We start from the raw sequence: 18,759 nt of genomic DNA on the forward strand, positions 1-18,759 counted from the left end.
CACCTCCCCTGAAGGGCCTGCCCCTCCACCTGTGAGGAACCAGGGGGGTCCATGGTTTCACTGGTGGGACTGGGATCCTCAGGGAGTGACTCTAGGCCTCAGCTCACCCTCCAGCCAAAAGCTCAGTGGGGGAGCCTTGCCTAAGCCCCAGCCAGTGATAGGCTGGCTGGAGCACTGCTGAGGAGGGAGGAGGCTCCAGGACCCTGTGGCCACTGTGGGGTCACCTGGGGAGGGACGTTTTCTTCCCCATACTTACCACCCTCGGCCTGGTGGGGGTGCAGGTGCAGCTTTGCCTCTGATGGGCCAGAAGGGCACTTCTGCCCCAGGTGTCCAACCCTCAGGGTCCCCCACAGTAGACTTTGTGATCTCTGCAAACTCCACGTCGTGGCTTCAGGGGCGACCACAGATAGTCACTTCCTTGGAATGTTTTCCGGACAGGAGAGGCAGGCAGGGCCTGAGGTGGGAGGGTGGTGTCCATGGGTGGGCAATGAGGGTAACACTCACGTGCCTCTGCCCTCGGAACTCCATCCTGGACCCCAACATCCCTCTGTCCACCCACTGCCCACCCGTGCACCCACACTTCTGTCTCCCTGGAGCAGCTAGGCCTTCACCTCACCATCCAGATCTGCCATGTCCTTCGGAGCTCGGCGCTGGGTGCCAAGACCTGTCCAGGGACAGAGCAGTCCCTGTGGGTGTGAGCCAGGGGTGACCACTGGTTCTGTGCCCTCAGGGTGATGCGGGCAGCCGAGGAGACCACGTCGAACAATGTCTTTCCCTTCAAGATCGTCCACATCAGCAAGAAGCACCGCACCTGGTTCTTCTCGGCCTCCTCTGAGGACGAGCGCAAGGTGACTGGGGCCTGGGGGATGTGGTGAGCCCATGGGAGCTAGGCAGGTGTTGGCCCTCAGTGCCCTGTCCTCACACCCAGGTACCAGCACCACACACTCAGAATATGCCCTTAGGAGGAGTCCTGAGTGGGCTGAGGGGGCTGCAGCCCCAAGAGGGCCAATCAGGGTAGTGTCTGTCCCTCCCCCCCCCAACCTTGGTGGGCACAGCAGGGCAGTGAAGGGAGGAGGGGTGCAGGGCCGGGGCCCGGGCAGCACCATGCCCACCTGGGCCCTGGTTGACCCACAGAGCTGGATGGCCTTGCTGCGCAGGGAGATCGGCCACCTCCATGAGAAGAAGGAGCCGTCTCTGGACACCAGGTGGGCCTGGGGCTGTGCCCGGCAGGCGGGTGTCACTAGGGGCCCTGGCTTCACATGTGTACCCACCTCCCCGCTCCCAAGAGCTTGGCTCAGAAGCCTCTCCTCAAAGTTTCTGGTGGTGTCAGCTGGACTGTGTTCTGGGGGTGCACCTGTGTGTGTGTCCCCAAGTCTGTAATCCTGTGTAAATGTGCACCTGAGTATGTAAGCATGTCTGTGCGTACCCAAGTGTGTGTGTGCGCCGCCTGTGGGTAGTTCCTACTTGGGGATCACATGCTTTTCCTTGCCCACCCAGGAGCCCCAGCATTTGCAGCAGCTCAGAGCTTTGGGTACCCCCACCCCCATGTCCACCCTGCCTGGCTTAGAACTGAGACCAGAGTGAGTCCCCAGGACACTGGCTCAGTCCATCTGGGCCTCAGTGGCCTCCCTGAGGTGGCCCAGCCAGCAGCAGGAGCTCTCTGGGTGGAACAGAGACCATCTTATTCTCATAGATGAGGCCACTGAGGCCAGAGAGGACCTGGCATGCCCAAGGCCATGTGGCAGGTCCCTACCTACCCCTGGAGCTGCTGGCCCTCAGTCCCAGCCGGTGTCCTGCACTGGGTTCTGCCCTACACTAGGCCCGGCCTAGAGATGACTAAGCCCCCAAGGCAGGAGCAGGGGGGGGATCTGGCCAGCGAGGCCACACTTGTGGCAGGAACCGCGGCGGGGGAGGGACAAGGCACCACCGCCTCCAGTTCCCGTGTTGGTCCTTGAACCGTCCCGTGGAGCATGTCTGTGTGTCTCAGTGCCTGTGTGACTGTCTGTCCTCTTTGTGTTCACCTGTACTTCTAGGTCTGTGTGTGTCCTCGTGGTTTTCTGCGCACATGTCCACAACAGTGTGTGGTGTGAGTCCATGCCTACGTTTGTCGTGTCTGTCCGAGCGTCTGTGCACGTGCGGTGTGTCCGTCTGTGTGAGTGCAGAGGTAACGCTGGCCTGCGCTCACTGCCCTGCCCCCTCCCCTCCCCGAAACTCAGTGACTCCAGCTCGGACACGGACAGTTTCTATGGTGCAATTGAGCGGCCCGTGGACATCAGCCTCTCTCCATACCCCACGGACAGTGAAGGTGAGGCGCCTCTCGGCCTGCCCCACCACCACCTCTGCACCCTGGCCCCTGGCCCCGACCCGACCATCCTCTGGGCTGCTTCCCTGGGGGGGCTGACTTGGCTGCCTGCCTGCTCTGTCCCTGTGGCTTCCCCAGCGCCTGCCCCACTTGCCCTCGTCCGGGCCCTAGGCCTCCCAGACTCGGCAGTGCTCCGAAGCCCCACCCCCTCACCTTGGTGCCACGGTCCTGGGCCTCCCTGGTCTGACCCCCCTTCTGCCCACAGACTATGAACATGACGATGAAGATGACTCGTACTTGGAGCCTGACTCCCCCGAGCCCGGGAAGCCTGAGGGTAAGTGGCCAGCGGGTGGGCTTGGGGGGCTTGGGGCAGAGAGCAGGGGCTGGGGCCTGACTGGCTCCACCCTGGGACTCAGTTTACCTGTTGACGGAGTGTCAGAGGAACAGAGCAGAAGAGGCGCTCACTGGCTGCTCTGCTCCCTGCTCCTCAGGGTGGGGCACACTTGGGGTGCTAAGCCAGGCGGGTCCAGAGCAGGCCCACTCCCTGCGGCTGACAGCTCTCCTTGGAGCTCTGTCGGCCAGTCACAGGCCACTCCCACCCCACCTCCTGCACATGGCCGAGCAAGGGACACAGGCATCACACGCGAGTGTCATTGGGAGCTACAGGGCTGAGTGGGGCAGGACTGTGCCCTGTTCTGCCCCCTGTCCCTGTCTTTCCCTGCCTATCCTTACTGTCTGTCCCTGTCTCTCCTTCCTTCCACCCCCCTCAGACCCTGCCCCCACCCTGAGCTTCTCTCATTCTGTTGATCCCATTTTCCCCGAGGACGTGGGACAGCCTTCCGCTCCCTGGCCTTCCTGCTTGGCCTCCTCTCCAATGTCCTTGCCCTCTGCCCACTTCAGCCCTCACCCCTGTGCCCTCTCAGCTCCACTTCCCCTCACGTGCGCCCGGGTCCAGCCCCCTCCCCTCATGCTGGCTCCCTCCCCTCCTCTTGGCTCCCTCCCTCTGGGGCCTCAGCTCCCACAGGCCTTCAGCCCGTCAGCACCTCGAGCCATAGGCCCCTACTGAGCCATAGGCCTCTACTGCGCCCAGCACAGAGCCCCTACCTCGCAGGCTCCGCCCTCTCCTATCTCTGGCCTGTGACCCAGCCCTGGTCTGTCCCACCCCTGAGCTGCAGCCCAGGGTGCTGGAGCTGAGCACACGGCCCTCCCTCCTGTTCCCAGCTGGGAGCCTGGGGCCCTGGGCTCCTGCAATCCTGTCTGCTCAACCCGGGCCCCCTCCTTTGGGCTTCCTCCCTCCCCGCCTCTGGATCATTGCTCCAGTCAGCCTCTCCCTCTCCTCTCCTGAGAAATCTCTCATTAGGGTTCCCAGTGGCCCCGTTTCCCAGGGCAGCCGTCAGCAGCAGGCCGGGTGCCTCCCTCCCTGCCCCCCACTCGTCTCACTCAGCACCAGGTGCTTTACCTTCTGGGTCCCCTCCCACCTCACCGTCAGCCCTGGGCCAGTCCTTCAGTACCCATCCCCACGACTGAGGGCCACCCAGGGCTCGGGCCTGGTGTGCTCCTCCGGTCACACCTGGGCCACAGCCTGTGTCATCGATGGGCTGTTGACTCCATCGACGATGTCCCCTGGGCATCTGATAGCACCTTAAACTTGTCAGAGCAAACACTCCCTTCATCTTCCTTCCAACCTGTTCCCACACCCTCCTCACCTCCGCCAGTGAGAATTCCAGCCCCCTGCTGAGGCCAGCTCCTCGAGTCCCCATTGCTTCCTCCCTCTCTCCTCCCCTCTGGCACCCGATGCCCCTGGTGGGACATCGAGGTTTCAGGAAGCTCACTCAGGCTGCCGTGTGCAGGATGGATGGGGTGGGCCAGGTGGCATGGGTTGGGTCGAGACCCCGGGAGGAAGGCTGCTTTGGAAATGCTGAGTGGGGGGTGGGGGGGAGAGGTTTGGGGGAGGGTGCACATCCACCTGCCAGCCCCCCCCCCCCCCCCCCGCCATCTGTTACCAGCAGAGGTGGTGCTGGCCCCGCCTCCAGTAGGTGACACTTGCTCACCAACTTGGTGTCTTTGCTCTGCAGATATCCTGACGCACCCACCAGCCTACCCCCCACCTCCCGTGCCCACACCCAGGAAACCAGCCTTCTCCGACATGCCCCGGGCCCACTCCTTTACCTCCAAGGGCCCGGGCCCTCTGCTGCCACCCCCACTCCCTAAGCGTGGCCTCCCTGATGCTGGCCTGGCTCCTGAGGACTCCAGGAGGGACCTGCTAGGCCCGAGGTGGGTGGAGCCTGCCCTCAGGGTGCCTGCTGTGTCCCGAAGAGCAAGTGACCCCCCAGTGGGGAACCTGCCCAACCTCCGGAAGGCCCCTTGCTTCTCTGAGAGCACCAGCCCTGGCCCAGAGTCCCGGATCCCCAGCCACGGAGTCAGCTCTGCCGGCATGGCCACGGCCTCCTCCAGGAACTGTGATAAACTCAAGTCCTTCCACCTGTCCCCCCGGGGACCACCCATGCCTGAGCCCCCACCTGTGCCAGCCAGCAAGCCCAAGTTCCTGAAGGTGGTTGGAGAGGCACCCCCGAGGGAGACAGCCAGGCCGGGACTCTTTGTGCCTCCTGTGGCCCCCAGGCCTCCTGTGTTGAAGCTGCCAGTGCCGGAGGCCCCAGCCCGGCCTGTGGTCCTGCCCAGGCCAGAGAAGCCGCCCCTCCCTCACCTCCAGTGAGTCTGCAGGCGCTGTTGCCGCTGGGACCCCTCCCAATCTGGCCAGTTCTCCCATGACACCCTGGCTCCCCTACCCCTGGCACCACCCACGGTGGGTGGCAGTCAGCCCTACACTGAGTAGAAAGGCTCTGCCTAGGCCAAGTGGCGGTCTCTGTACCTAATCCAGGGTCCAAGGGGTGTCCAACCTTGCCCTCGAGGGATATCCAGCCCAGGGGGTGCTGAGCCTGGAGCCCATGGCTGCCTCAGGGGGCAGTGGGCAAGGGGGTAGATTCTGGGGACACAAGGCTTTCAGAGCTCCTGCTGTGCCAAGCAAGGGCCTTTGGGGTCGAGGAGGGGCCTGCACGGCTGCTTGCCTGCCCTGGGAGAGGCCTTGTGAGGACAGGAGCTCAGCTGTGAACCTTTTTGGACCCTGCCTGGGGCTCTGGGTGTGTTCCTGGCTCTGGAGCCACCAAGGCTGCCTTTGTGCCTTTCCCTACGGGCAACTTTTGGAATGTGGAACATGACTGTGACTCACCCTGAGGTCTGCTCCAAATGCTTTCTGCTTCATTGCTGGGCAGCACCAGGAGACCAGTGTCCCCACTTCCAGTGTCAGCGGCCTGTGGTCAGAGATACCCAGGCAGTGAAGGTCCTGGAAGCCAGAGGGGTGGGTCTCGAGTGCGTGCATTAGCTGGGGCTCTGGGACACCCTCAACCTCAACCCAGCACCCTTCTCCCCAGGATTTATTTTTTTAATTCTCACCTGAAGCTATGTTTGTTTATATATTTTTATTATTGATTTCAGAGAGAAGAGGGAGAGAGAGAGAGAGAGAGAGAAACATCAATGATGTGTTTCATTGATCGGCTGCCTCCTGCATGCCCCCAACCGGGGATCTAGCCTGCAGCCTGGGCATGTGCCCTGACCCAGAATTGAACCTTGATCTCCTGGTTCATAGATTGATGCTCAACCACTGAGCCGCGCCAGCCGGGCAAGAATATGTTTATTGATTTTTATTATTTGTAATTGATTTTAGAGAGGAAGGGAGAGGGGGAGAGAAAGAGAGAGAAACATTAATCGTTTGCCTCCTGAACCTGCTGTACCCTGACCGGGAATCGAACCTGTGACTTTGTGGTGTATGGGTTGATGCTCCATCCGGCCAGGGCTCCCCAGGGCTCTTATTTGCCCTGCTGCCTGTGGGAGGTGCCTGGGAGGACCCCTTGCCATGCTCTCACCTGTTTCACAAGGGCCACAGTGGTGTTAGGCTGTCACTGTGCCAAGCCCAGGATCAATGGTCCACAGCACAGTCTCACCCACAGTCCAACAGCCCATCCTGGGTTGTCTCCTTTAATTCTCCCTGCGACCACCTGGGCTCTCGTGTGGGGCATGTCCCTTGGGCTCAGCCCCTTTTATATCTATCCACGCCGTGGCTCTGGGAGGGGTCACAAAGCCGGTCAGTGGCAGAGCTGGGGCTGAGATGCCTCCAGCCTGGGTCTTCTCCCACAGCGCCCAGGGCACTTGACAGCACCGGAGCTCAGGCTCCCATTGTCAGCCCTGGCCCCAGCTCAGGCTTCTAGGTCCCAGGTGATCCCTGCCACCTGAGGCTGGTCAGCACAGACCTCTCCCAGGGCCTTTCCCAGCCGCAGGCTGCAGCAGCCAGACCCGTGGGTTCCGAGGCTGAGCCTGGTGCATCACTCAGAGAGCGCAGGGCTGGTGTGTCGAGGGGAACGGGGCACTGCCCTGTGTGACACAGGCATCTCCTTGCTCCCCTTCCAGGCGATCACCTCCTGATGGGCAGAGTTTTAGGAGCTTCTCCTTCGAAAGGCCCCGTCTCCCCTCCCAGCCCGACACGCCGCAGGCCGACGCTGGTGGCAAGGACTCAGATGAAGACTATGAGAAGGTAGGGGGGCTGGAGCGCCCAGAGCCCAGCCGCAGGCGGGCGGCCGCTGGGGAGCTGCGGGCAGGGCGACCTGCGCTGGCCTCTTGAGCCAGGAGCCCCCAGGACCCTGGGGTTGAGGGGACAGAACACAGCGCGGAGCCTGGACCTCGGTGCGGGCTGGCGGCTCGGGGGAGTGCTGGCCACGAGCCCCGCTCGGCCCTCGCGGCTGACCGCGCTGACCTCTCTCCAGGTGCCGCTGCCCAGCTCCGTCTATGTCAACACCACGGAGTCCTACGAGGTGGAGAGGTGAGTGCAGGAGCCCTGCTTTCTCCAAAGCCGCCTTTGTGTAAACACGAGGTTTTTCTGCTTTTCTGTTCCCCTCACTCACCTGGGTGCTGGGTCGATGCCGGCGCAAGTACGTGTAGCCAGAAACATGGCGAAACAACAGGTGCCATCAGCTCAGGCCCGCTGCCGGCTGTCACTCTGGGTGCGGCCCAGACTCTGCGTGGGCCGGCCCGCTCTGCACCCACGGCTTTCGGCACCCACTGGTCACAGCGCCTGAGCTGCAGGATAGTGAGAGGACAGATGCCACTCTGGGGACAGGCTGGAGGGTCCCTGAGAGGAGGATTCACCTGCTGACTTCATTTTTAGGCTGTTCAAAGCCACGAGCCCCCGGGGAGAGCCCCAGGATGGACTCTACTGCATCCGCAACTCCTCCACCAAGTCCGGGAAGGTGAGTGCCAAGGAGGCTGCCCTGGAGGCCACCCTGCCAAGCACAGGCCCTGGGGGTGGCTGCCTGTGCTGGACTCTCCTGGCCCTCCGCGCACCAGGCCCACAGGCAAGCGCAGGACTTTACCATTTATACATTTACTTTCCCGTGCAGCCTCTTATTTGCCACATCTACCGAGTGCTACCCTTGGGGTCTCTGCCTGGCATTTATTCCAAGGAATTAAATACCATCTGCAGACTGAGGGCAATGGGGGCCACCCCCCTAGCACTAGCAGGAGACGGGAAAGAGAGGCTGGGGCCCAGTCTCTGATGGGGGTGGGGGTTCCTGCACTCCAAGGCGGAATGCAGGCGTTGGGGCAGGGGGAATGGCAGGTCATCTGCCCGCTTGCCTCTGCTCCTCCAAGGGTGACTTGTATAACTTCACTGAGCCTCAGTTTCCCCATGTGTATCAGAAATGGTCCTAGAGTGGACCAGGTACCCTCAAATCTCATCAGAGGCCATCTGAGAGCAGGAGCCCTGGGGCAAAGGGCTGTCCTCCACCCTGCTGTCCACGTGCAGGGCGATGCCTCCCCTCACCCCGGAGGGCCAACAGGACCCAGCCAGGATGCTGTTTACCCTCTGGGTCCCCGTGCCCAGCTCCCTGGGTCAGAGCTGTTCTCCGCCTGCCCTCAGCCACTGCTGGCTTTTCTCCCCACAGGTTTTGGTTGTGTGGGATGGAACCTCCAGCAAAGTGAGGAACTACCGCATCTTCGAGAAGGTGAGCAGATTGCCCCTGCCACCCAACGTCCCTGAGTGGGATGGGGACCCTGGCCTGGGGCATGGCTGGGGACAGGACAGCCTCCCCATAGAGGGTAGGCAGTGGATCAGCTCAGACTGGCACCTCTGTGCACCATCCCTGCCCCACTGCCTCAACCTCCCCCCTCCCTGGCCTAGCTGTGTCCTCAGCTGAGCCTAGAGGGGCTGGGTGACCAGCTCTTGATCCCAGACTTCTCTACAGACCTGACCTGCATCCCCTGGGTGAAGCGGGGGGTGAGGTGTGAACTTGGAGGCAGGCACAGAGGGAACACCGGGCAGCAGGGGCAGGCCTGTTATTGCTGACCACCCCGTTTTGCAGAGGGGAAGGCTGGCCCTGCACTGCCTGACCTTGCCCTTCTTAACCCCCAGGACTCTAAGTTCTACCTGGAGGGCGAGGTCCTGTTTGTGAACGTGGGCAGCCTGGTAGAGCACTACCACACCCATGTCCTGCCCGGCCACCAGAGCCTGCTGCTGCAGCACCCCTACGGCTACACGGGGCCCAGGTGACGCCTGCACGGAGCTGCGGGGCAGAGGCGACCACGGGCCACCACCTCAGGCCATGCAGATGACACTGACCTGCATGGGAGGAGGAGCTCTTAACTGAGGCCTTCCCAACAGACAGCTTGTGGAATCTGCCAGGCCAGGCCGCACCCAGCAGGCTGGGTCCTTGGGGCTAGGCCAGGCCCCAGGCTCCAGAGGGCTGAGGGCTCTCCTGTCCCTCTCGGGGAGCCCAGGGTCCCAGGACCAAGCCCTGCCTGAACTTCATGGACAGGAATTCTGGCCTGCCGCCTCCCAGCACACCCACCCTGCACTGGGCTGGAGGCTGGGCAGGGCTTGGGCATTTGGGGTGGGGGTAGGGGCTGGCCCCAGGCCCCCCCAGGAACGCTAAGACTCAGGCTCCAGCAGGGGCCTTTGTTGCACAATAAAGGACAGATGACCTTTGCCTTGGCGCCCGGGCTTCATTGGGAAGGAGGGGGTGACTGGCCTTATTGAGGACCCACACCTACGTCCAAGTGGTCTCCCCGTCTTCCTGGGGCACAGGTTGCTGAATGACTTGCTCAGGCACACAGCTTGTGTTAGAACAGGACGCAAGCTCGAGCAGTCCGAACTTAGAGCCCACACTCCCACGTGCCAGGCTCTGCTGCCACCAGTCAGGTCCAGGGCAGGGAGGCTGCAGAGCTTAAAGGCCCCACATTTTCTGTTGGATCCTTCGCGAGATTAACCGTTTCTGGGAGACTGCTGGGCAGGAGGTGCCCATGACGCAGGCTCTCTAGAGTAGTGGGGTGCAAGGCCTTCAAGCTTAGAATCCAGCTTGGGTTCCAGGAGGACTTCTTAGAGGAAGTGACCGCTACGGACGGGCAGGAAGAGTGGTCCCTTCCTGCCATGGAATTCCAGCAGGCCCCTCTCCCTGATGCGGCCATCCGGGCTGGGTCTATTTATTGTGTGTGAAACGGCTCAACTGGAGGTCAGGGCTGGTAGGGACCCAGGGTCACCTAATCCTCGCTGCACTTTAAGTTGGGGAAGGGAATTTGGTGTGTAAAACCCAAACCCGGGACAGTACTTGTGCCCACTGTCCCCTGGAGAAGGCCCTTTGTTGGACTTCTCTCCCCTCCCTGGACATGTTCTGGGGTGGGGTGGTTTGCCGGAGAAGGGGAGGAGGTGAAGCTGGTCAGCTGATGTGGAAGCCTGCGTCCCTGGGATGCTGTGGGGAGCAGTGGGGACGATGGCCATCTGCTTCCAGGAACTGAGTGACCTCACTGTCTGCAGACATTTCCTCTAAAGCCTGCCAGGGGCAAGGCTTGGTGCAGTCACCCTCAAGTCTGGGGCACTGGGGCACTGGGGCACCAGGATCTTCCGGTGCCCTGCCCCACCTCAAACCCCAGTAATCCTCGTGCTTGCACTTGCAGTTCTCTGCCCTCTGCCCTGCACGCGTTTGGGGAACCCAGTGAGGTACCTCATCTCCCACTGTGGCTGCAGTTTCCCTTTGTGTAAATTTTTTAAATGGGGACTTAGATCAGAGAACAATTTCCAACCGGTGCCTGGGGTCCTCCGTGCTGGTGATGCGAGTCAGGACGCAGGACGCTGTGGCCTCTAGCTAACATGCAGCCACTTTGGAGACAATTCAGTGGATGAAGCATGAAGACTCCTGAGCTGGAAGGTTTAGAGGTTCTGGGGCCAAGAGCCTCGTGATAGGTTCTAATAGCTGCCTGGACAGATGAGGCCTGTGGCTGCCCAAGGCCCACTCCAGGGCCTGGGCCTGCCTCTTTGTGAACGGCCCCTGGGCCCAGGGCCTTAACTGCAGGAGTGTGCGCGTTGGGAGTGGTGCATCGGGTCCCAGGCATGGTTCTCCAGCATGAAGCGGGGACCAGAGGGTTCCCACTCCCTCCTGAGGCCTGCCATGAATGTTCTGTTCCTCTTTCAGGGTGCATATCACGTAGTGAGCACTTCCTGTGCTCGAGGTGCTGAGCTGGGCACTTGACAGTTTGCTTAGAGAAGCAGCTGTTATTAGTTCATTCTACAGGTGAGAAACTGAGGCCAAGCCTTGAATTCAAGTTTGGGTTCTGCCACTTACTGCTGTTACCAGGAAACCCCGGTGGGGCTTGGGCTGCCTGTTGCTGTATTCAATTCAACGGAGGCAGGGTTGAATCACATAAGGCCTTTATTAAGAAGGCTGGCCAACCAAGACGACAGGGAGCCTATGAGCATCCAAAACCTGTCTTCAGCAGTGGCCTGAGGGATCGGGGTCTATGGGGCCAACTGAGGCTGGGAATGGAAGTCATTCTTTTGATCTTGGTCTCCTGGTGATACCTCCAGAAGGTGATGTCTTGACTCATTGTTAGGTCGGCTGGGCCATGCTTCTTGGTCTCCAGAAGGTGCTATCGTAACCCATTGTTCACAGCTGGAGAAGGTGATATCTTAACCCATTGTTCACAGCTGGAGAAGGTGATATCTTAACCCATTGTTCACAGCTGCGCCACCTCCTTAATTGCTTCATTCTGGGACCAATCGGAGTGCAGGGTGCAAAGGCCTAGGAGAAAGAAGCCTAAGGGAAAAAAACTTAAATCTCTGCTTACGTAAGTATACGTGCTCTACAGTTTTATAAGTAATGTTTTAGATTAACTCCGTGCTCAATCTTTGGACATTATAAGTGCGCATATCATTTCCCCCTCTGATTAGGTAAATTAGCTGATATATATCAACCTTATACTAAACTGCATCTTATTAAATCCGTCCTATTGCTGTGGTGCTGAAGTCTTTGCTTCTGCAGGGCGGCGATGACCCCTTCTAGGTCTTACGAATTGACATGCGCTAGAACAGAGAGGCATACGCTGAATACAATAAGACATCAGGCCCGGCGGGCGTGGCTCAGCGGTTAAGCATCGACCTAGGATCCAGGCGATCAGGGTTCGATTCCCGGTCGGTCAGGGCACGTGCCCGGGTTGCGGGCTGCAGCCGATCAATGACTCTCTCATCATTGATGTTTCTATCTCTCTCTCCCTCTCCTCTCCTCTCTCTGAAATCAATAAAGATATAATTAAAATAAGATATTAGACAAATCATCGTAACGAGCAAAAAAATGAGGAAGGCTTCGTTTATGCCAGCCAAGAGGTCAGGCCAGCGAACTCCTCAGTAAAGAAGCCTTCCCTTTGTGTGACATGGGAAAAAGTCCCCTTGACTTTCTGTAACTTCTGCTCTCTGAGCTCAGAGTTATCAGTGAGATTGAAACAGCACATACCCTTAAAATCTTCACACCCCGGATTGTGTCTGAGTAATAAGTAATCAATGGCGGCTCGATTTTCTAGGACGGCTTCTCTTACCCTAGTTCCTGACCCACAGCCGCTATAGCTTGGGAGGTAGAATTTGGAGCTTTTGCCATAGTATGAGCCAAATTAGTTACTTTAGCATTTGATAATCCTACTATCACTGGAGTGGCAAATACAGCCGTAGAGATGTATTCAGCCCGACTAAACAGATGTACTTCACCATCACAGTTTTCATCTCGTGTGAGTTCACGGTGCCTCTGGTGGGAACAGGGCTTCTGTGGCAATATTACAGTCAAATGTCCAATTGTGCAAGGGCCCCCAGCACTATTCATAGGTACCTAAGAACATGCTGTTAAACCACAGGGCAGGAACCAGCCAGGGGGATGGCAAACATGGCCATTTCCGTAAGATACAGAGGAATTTTCTTTTCTTTTTTTTTTTTTTAATATATCTTCATTGATTTCAGAGAGAGGGAAGGAGAGGGAGAGAGAGAGAGACAGAAACATCGATAATGAGAGAGGCATTGATCGAGCCCACAACCCGGGCATGTGCCCTGACCGGGAATCGAACCCAGATCGCCTGGATTCCAGGTCGATGCTCAACCGCTGAGCCATGCCCAGCCAGGCAGGAATTTTCTTTTGAACAGTTCGATTGCTGCTGATTTTTCAAAGACAAACAGTTTCCTGGACACCCTGTAAAGTATACACACTCTCCTATGGAACCTCCTGCTACTTTAATAGAAAACATAGTACAAGCCCCTTTCAACAACAGGGCAATTGATAGCATCTGGTCCCAATGCAGATGAGTCTCCTGACAGTTTTGTCTCTCAACCTTTCCTGGGGCCTAGATGTTATCTCTACAGAAGAAAGGTCAGGGGTGTCCAAACTGCATGGCCAGGGATGTGCTAAGACAGGCCCTCCTGGTTGGGGAGGTCCCACCCTGCCCTACAGTTGTTCCCTGCTAGGCACCTGGGGCTTTCCACCTTGATGACCTTCTGTTCCTGGCCCCTTGTCCTTGCTCTGCTCGCGTCTGTCTGACTGCCTACTACACCCCCCCCTTAAGGATCTTGGCTCTGAATTATTTCAGGGAAGAGGGGCGCAGAGTCTCTTCTTATAGCTACTTCCTGCTGAAAGGGGGTGACGCTTTCCTCAAAGCCAAGCGATCCTTGCTCTGTCAGAGGGAGAGTGAGGCCTGGGCACAAAGGAGGTAGCAGTGGTATCTAGAGGTGGTTTTCCCTGGGTACCAGTAGGGCTTGTAACCTGGTGGAGACAGACTGTTATAAATTTTAGTATTATTGGGACAAAGCTAGAACAACAGGAATTATGACAAATGGTCTGGTGGAAGGAAAAACCAAAAAACATTTCAGTTGTAATGTTTCCCTATTGAAACAATTTCCCCCCCTAAAATCACCCTCATTTTATTAAAGAGCCAAATTAAGACCAGTCTCTTTACTATATTGTTCAGTTTCAGTTTGGCCTGGTTATTTGTATGAACCCAATAAGAATAGCACTTGGACATGGAGGTTTTTAAAACCTGCTTTGCTGGGATCTCATGATGGAGCTTTCATTAGCCCCTCAGGGCAAAGAAGCCGAGCTACCTCGTTGCCATCAGGTTTTGCCCGCAAGACCTATAGACTTGGGTGAGTTCCTCAAGTTCTTGAGGTCCCCAAAATGTCTTGAGGTTCTTTCCTTGCCATTTCCCAGGAAAGCAACCTTTGTCCCTTACCAGGAACGACTGCCATGAACCATGAGACCAAGCAAAGTTTCAGGCTTTCTCCAAGGTGCTCTTATTAGCTTCAGAGTTAGCCTTTTCGTTTTCGTGAGGCTTTCTTGTGACATCCAGAGTCCAGGCATGTCTCTCTCAGACGCGACATTCCAGCCCAAGTCTCGGTTAATAAAACCACAATTGAAAACTGGTCTTACTGAATTAATGCAAAGAAACGTATTGCCATGACTCAATCATTAAGAAATTGCCAAGTTTTGGAGGGATCAGGTAGTGAGAAAAGTATAATTTACCTTATTGCTTTAAGGAAAGAAACAAGTTTCCTTATGTCTGAAAAACAGGTTAGAAATCAGACATACTTTTAGCAAAAGTTACAAGAACTACAATTATTTTCAGTTCATTCAGTCCCATAATCAATTTTTGTTTCTCCTGATTTTTCTTGCCAGTACTTCTAAAAACGCAGACACTCTATAGAGTTCTAATAATTCTCACCCACTTTGAAGGGGATGACCTGAAAATTTATTCTCAGGATATGTAATTTAAAATAAGTCAAAGTCCTTTTCATGGATGCCTCAGAAGAAGTGACATTTCTGCAAATGCATTTCAACAAAACAGCGACTGTCTCTATATAACAAAAAGAAATTTAAAAAGACACAGTTATGGATTTGATTATAATGCAATTGACATGGAATCCTGTCCTGCAAAATGTAATATTCCAGAATGACAATTAGAGTGAAAGTATGTTAGAATGTATAGACTCCTGGAGCTTTTACATCTATTTTAATAACGTATATATAAATAGAATATAGTTATTATTTCTTTACTTGACAAAGCCTCCTACGTATCTTAAGTATAAGCTTCTCCTTCATAAGGAGAGAAAACAAAGTCCTTGAGGCATTCCCGGGCCTATCGGTGTGGCCTAAAGCCAATTCTGGGTCAAGAAAAAGTTTCTTAAAATTCAAGCCCTGGGAAGGTGGTCAAACTTTTTTGACCAAAAGATCATATATCATTATTACGAAACAGTGTTAAAGTAAATACAAACATAGGCTAGTAAAACTTCAGTTCCTATGATTAAGAAGATGCCTTTTTTTTTAAAAGTAATCAAGTACCTGATTAATATAATATATAACCACTTTAATAATTTATAAAACTTCTGCATCCTAGGCAAATACAGGAAAGACTTTTTCCCTTTTAACAGGCTAGAAAGGAAAAAAAAAATTCTGTATTAGTTCACTTTACTTTTTTTTAATTTAAAAAATTTAAAATATATATCTTTATTGATTTCACAGAGAGGAAGGGAGAGGGAGAGAGAGAGAAACATCAATGATGAGAGAGTCATTGATCAGCCGCCTCCTGCATGCCCCTGACTGGGGATCTAGCCCGCAGCCCGGGCATGTGCCCTGACCGGGAACCGAACCCCGATGGTCGATGCTCAACCGCTGAGCCACGCCAGCCAAGCTTAGTTCACCTTCGATTCATTTATCGAATTAAATTTATTATTCAGATTACCTAGAATTTTCTTTTAAGATTTCTCTTTATAACCCTTCTACAACTTGCACCAACCTTCTTACCTATTCAGAAACAACCAGCTTTAGAGCAACTCACTTTCTCCCATCAAAATGCACCTCCATGACTCATGCCTTCTTTTACCAAAACCATACAGTTTCTTTCTAACTAGTTAGAATTCTTAACTCTTAGAAATCTTAATATTTAGGTGGCATGTAACTAATTAATATTTCTCAGGTTAGCAATACATTCACATTTTTTAAAGATATATTTCAAATAAAATGCAAGACATAGTCATTAACAGATTCAAATCCATCCTCTAATAAGTAATAAGAAGCCAAGAGTAGGCAACTCAGACTAACACTTCAGTATCCTGTTATTTCAAAATACCTCGATATTTAATAATTTTTATTTTTAACCTAGCAAAACTCCAGTCTTAAGTTACCAAAGACTTTGGGAAAACAAAAACAAAAACAAAAAATACATAAAACTTTATATATATAAATAATTATTACCGAAAAGCCTTATAAAAACACTTCATTTTAGTTATATCTAATTTGTTATGTCTCAACAACCTTGAGATTTTTAAGCCAATTATTATTTCCCAAGGCATTTTCTTGTCAAATTTTGTAATTCCCGGGCCTCAGGCCGCCTTTAAGTGAAAATACCTTTTTTTTCTTCTTTACAGAGTGGGTGTGGCCCTCTCTGCCTGAGGGCATTTTGACAGCTCTGGCCCTTCTGGGAGAAAACTTAGGGGGTTTAAAAAGATTTATTTCCCATATTTTTCTTTCTGAGTAGAATATAGTACTATGAAATCATGTACATAAGAAGAGCTCTTACCCTACTTTACAACAGAAACAAAACTCCTAAAGTAAATGAGAGTGCTCTCAAAAGGAGGGGCTGGGACAGGAGCCTCAGCATCTTTATCTCTCAGGATCCCAGCGCAGCAAAACACCTTCCGTCTAAGCGGCTCAAAGCCCAGACAGCAGGCAGGATTCCCAGTGTTCATACACAGCGAAGAGCAGGCTAAACCCCTAAAAAGACAAAAGCAAGCAAAGAACACCTACAAACAAATTCACATTGCAGACAGACAGAACTGTCACTAGTTAAGCATTTCATGTGGCTGATGCCTTGAGAGGAGAGCAGGGCAGCACATTCCTGTGATCCCCCTCCCCCTGGGTTCAGCCCGCCACAAGCAGCTGGGGACCCCAGCAAAGTGGGATATGATCCCATCTGTAAACAAATTCTAAGCAAGATTACAGGCAAAGTCATGCAAGGCAAAACTACCCTAATATACAATGTTTACAAATGTGCACAACAGACAGACGACATTCAACAGACAGACAACCACTTGCGGCTTATTGAGCACAGCCAGACAGAACACCAGACCGAATGCCCTGCACCACACAGGTCTAAGTCTCCACCCTAAGCTGATCAGGCTGGGGCTCAGAGACCAGGCAGGGACCGTGAGAGGCCGCCTGCAACCAGGCGCTGGCCAAGCTCACCCCAGATGGGGGGCAACGGTCAACAGACTACAGACAACAGATGCCCCTCCTTACAGGGTTACAGAAGCATAAGTTGACCAGAATGCGGCCCAGCAGCCTGCCAGGTGGGGTTGCCAGTGCATTTCCCATGCTTTTCGAGTTATACAACACCCACAAATAACAGAAACAGAGACAGAAGCTACCTTAAATACGCCAGCCTGGCTCGCAATGCCCAGGACTTACAGATCAAGTTGGAACAGGCACGCAAACAGAACCCATTCAACCAACAGTGAAGGTGACTGGGAAAGCTCGCAAGCACGTAAGGAAAGTCCCCGTGTTAAATAACTCAGCCGCTGCTAGGGCGTTCCTGCAGGCGCTTGCATGTCTCCCAAGCCCAGGCAACCACCCAGGGTCCTTTGGCAGTCCCTGAAGGGGTTTACCTTAGGGCTCAGAGGAGGGTCCCGGTGGAGTCGCCAAAATGTGTTACTGGGAAACCCCGGTGGGGCTTGGGCTGCCTGTCGCTGTATTCAACTCAACGGAAGCAGGGTTGAATAACATAAGGCCTTTATTAAGAAGGCCGGCCAACCAAGACGACAGGGAGCCTACGAGCATCCAAAACCTGTCTTCAGGAGTGGCCTGAGCAATCCGGTTCTATGGGGCAAACTGGGGCTGGGAATGGAAGTCATTCTTTTGATCTTGGTCACCTGGCAATGTCTCCAGAAGGTGACTCATTGTTAGGTTGGCAAGGCCATGCTTCTTGGTCTCCAGAAGGTGATAGCTTAACCCATTGTTCACAGCTGCGCCTCCTCAATTGCTTCATTCTGGGACCACGCGGAGGGAGTGCAGGGTGCAAAGGCCTAGGAGAAGGAAGCCTAAGGGGGAAAAAAACTTAAATCCCTGCTTACGTACGTATATGTGTTCTACAACTTTATAAGTAATAGACTGATATTTCAGATTAATTCAGGTGCTCAGTCTTTGGAAAATATAAGTGCCCCTATCACTGCCATGTGCTCTCCTTCCTCCTGAGCCCAGACCCTGGCCCCTGCCTAGCTCCCCACCACCCTCATGGCCTCTAACAGTTACTGCGGGGTGCCCAGATCCTGACGTGCTCAGAGATAGGGTCCATTCCTGAGCTGGGGAAAAGAGCCCCAGACACCCCCGGGGAATCTTCCCTAAGCCCAGGACTGACATGGTTTTACTTCTCCTGCAGTTGATCAGAAAGAGTGCAGTGAACCTCCATACCTTCTGTTATTAGAATTAGAGACTTTTTATTATAAAAGGGTCTTTTTAGAACCAGAAGAGACCTCATAAAACAAGTCCGAGGTTGCTCCCTGTCGCCACCCCCTACCCTGGGTCACATTGCATGGGCGCCCCCTGCTGGTCAAGGAGGAGCTTCCTGCACCCCAGGAAGAATGGGGCAATCGGACGGGGCCCCAGGGAAGAAAAGGCCTGCGGCCTGGGGCCAAGGGGCTCCCCTGAGACTGGTCTCTGGAGGGGAGACCCAGAGGACACAAGGCCACGCAGGGCAGAGCTGGCACTTGAAACAAACCCGTGTCTCTAGAGGAGGGTCAGGGCGGGGAGGGCCGCAGCCTCCGTCCCCGGCTGTGACCCGCCAGCAGGGAGCCCCCTCCAGTGTATTTTTCAGTTCCGAAAGTGTCTGTTTCCCCTTCAGAAGTTTGACTTGGTCTAGAAACGATTTTTAGAAGTTTTTTTCAGTTACAGTTGACCTACAGTATTAGGTTAGTGTCAGGTGCACGACATAGCGATTAGACATTCCTATGCCTTCCGGTACCCGTCTGACACCGGAGATAGATACATAGTTGTTACAATGTTGCTGACTGTATCCCCTGCGCCGCGTCCCATCCCCGCCTGACTCGGCCTTTTCCGTAGCTC

General features: G+C 54.8%; 1 protein-coding gene across 7 annotated transcripts in view; it reads left to right on the top strand.

The window, feature by feature from the left end:
• SH3BP2 (SH3 domain binding protein 2) overlaps positions 1 to 9,333 on the top strand; it is a 32,364-nt gene extending 23,031 nt beyond the window's left edge. For all 7 annotated transcript variants that reach the window (XM_081146395.1, XM_081146394.1, XM_081146396.1 and 4 more), the window contains 10 exons: positions 731 to 848; positions 1,135 to 1,205; positions 2,217 to 2,305; positions 2,568 to 2,636; positions 4,378 to 5,011; positions 6,764 to 6,887; positions 7,117 to 7,172; positions 7,518 to 7,599; positions 8,293 to 8,352; positions 8,760 to 9,333. In XM_081146395.1, coding sequence (XP_081002521.1) covers positions 731 to 848; positions 1,135 to 1,205; positions 2,217 to 2,305; positions 2,568 to 2,636; positions 4,378 to 5,011; positions 6,764 to 6,887; positions 7,117 to 7,172; positions 7,518 to 7,599; positions 8,293 to 8,352; positions 8,760 to 8,897 — 1,441 coding nt within the window. In that variant the 3' untranslated portion in view covers positions 8,898 to 9,333. The remainder of the gene's footprint in view (positions 1 to 730; positions 849 to 1,134; positions 1,206 to 2,216; positions 2,306 to 2,567; positions 2,637 to 4,377; positions 5,012 to 6,763; positions 6,888 to 7,116; positions 7,173 to 7,517; positions 7,600 to 8,292; positions 8,353 to 8,759) is intronic.
• Positions 9,334 to 18,759: the final 9,426 nt, after the last annotated feature.

The sequence above is a fragment of the Miniopterus schreibersii genome, assembly GCF_964146895.1.
Source record: "Miniopterus schreibersii genome assembly, chromosome: 1".
Taxonomy (NCBI): domain Eukaryota; kingdom Metazoa; phylum Chordata; class Mammalia; order Chiroptera; family Miniopteridae; genus Miniopterus; species Miniopterus schreibersii.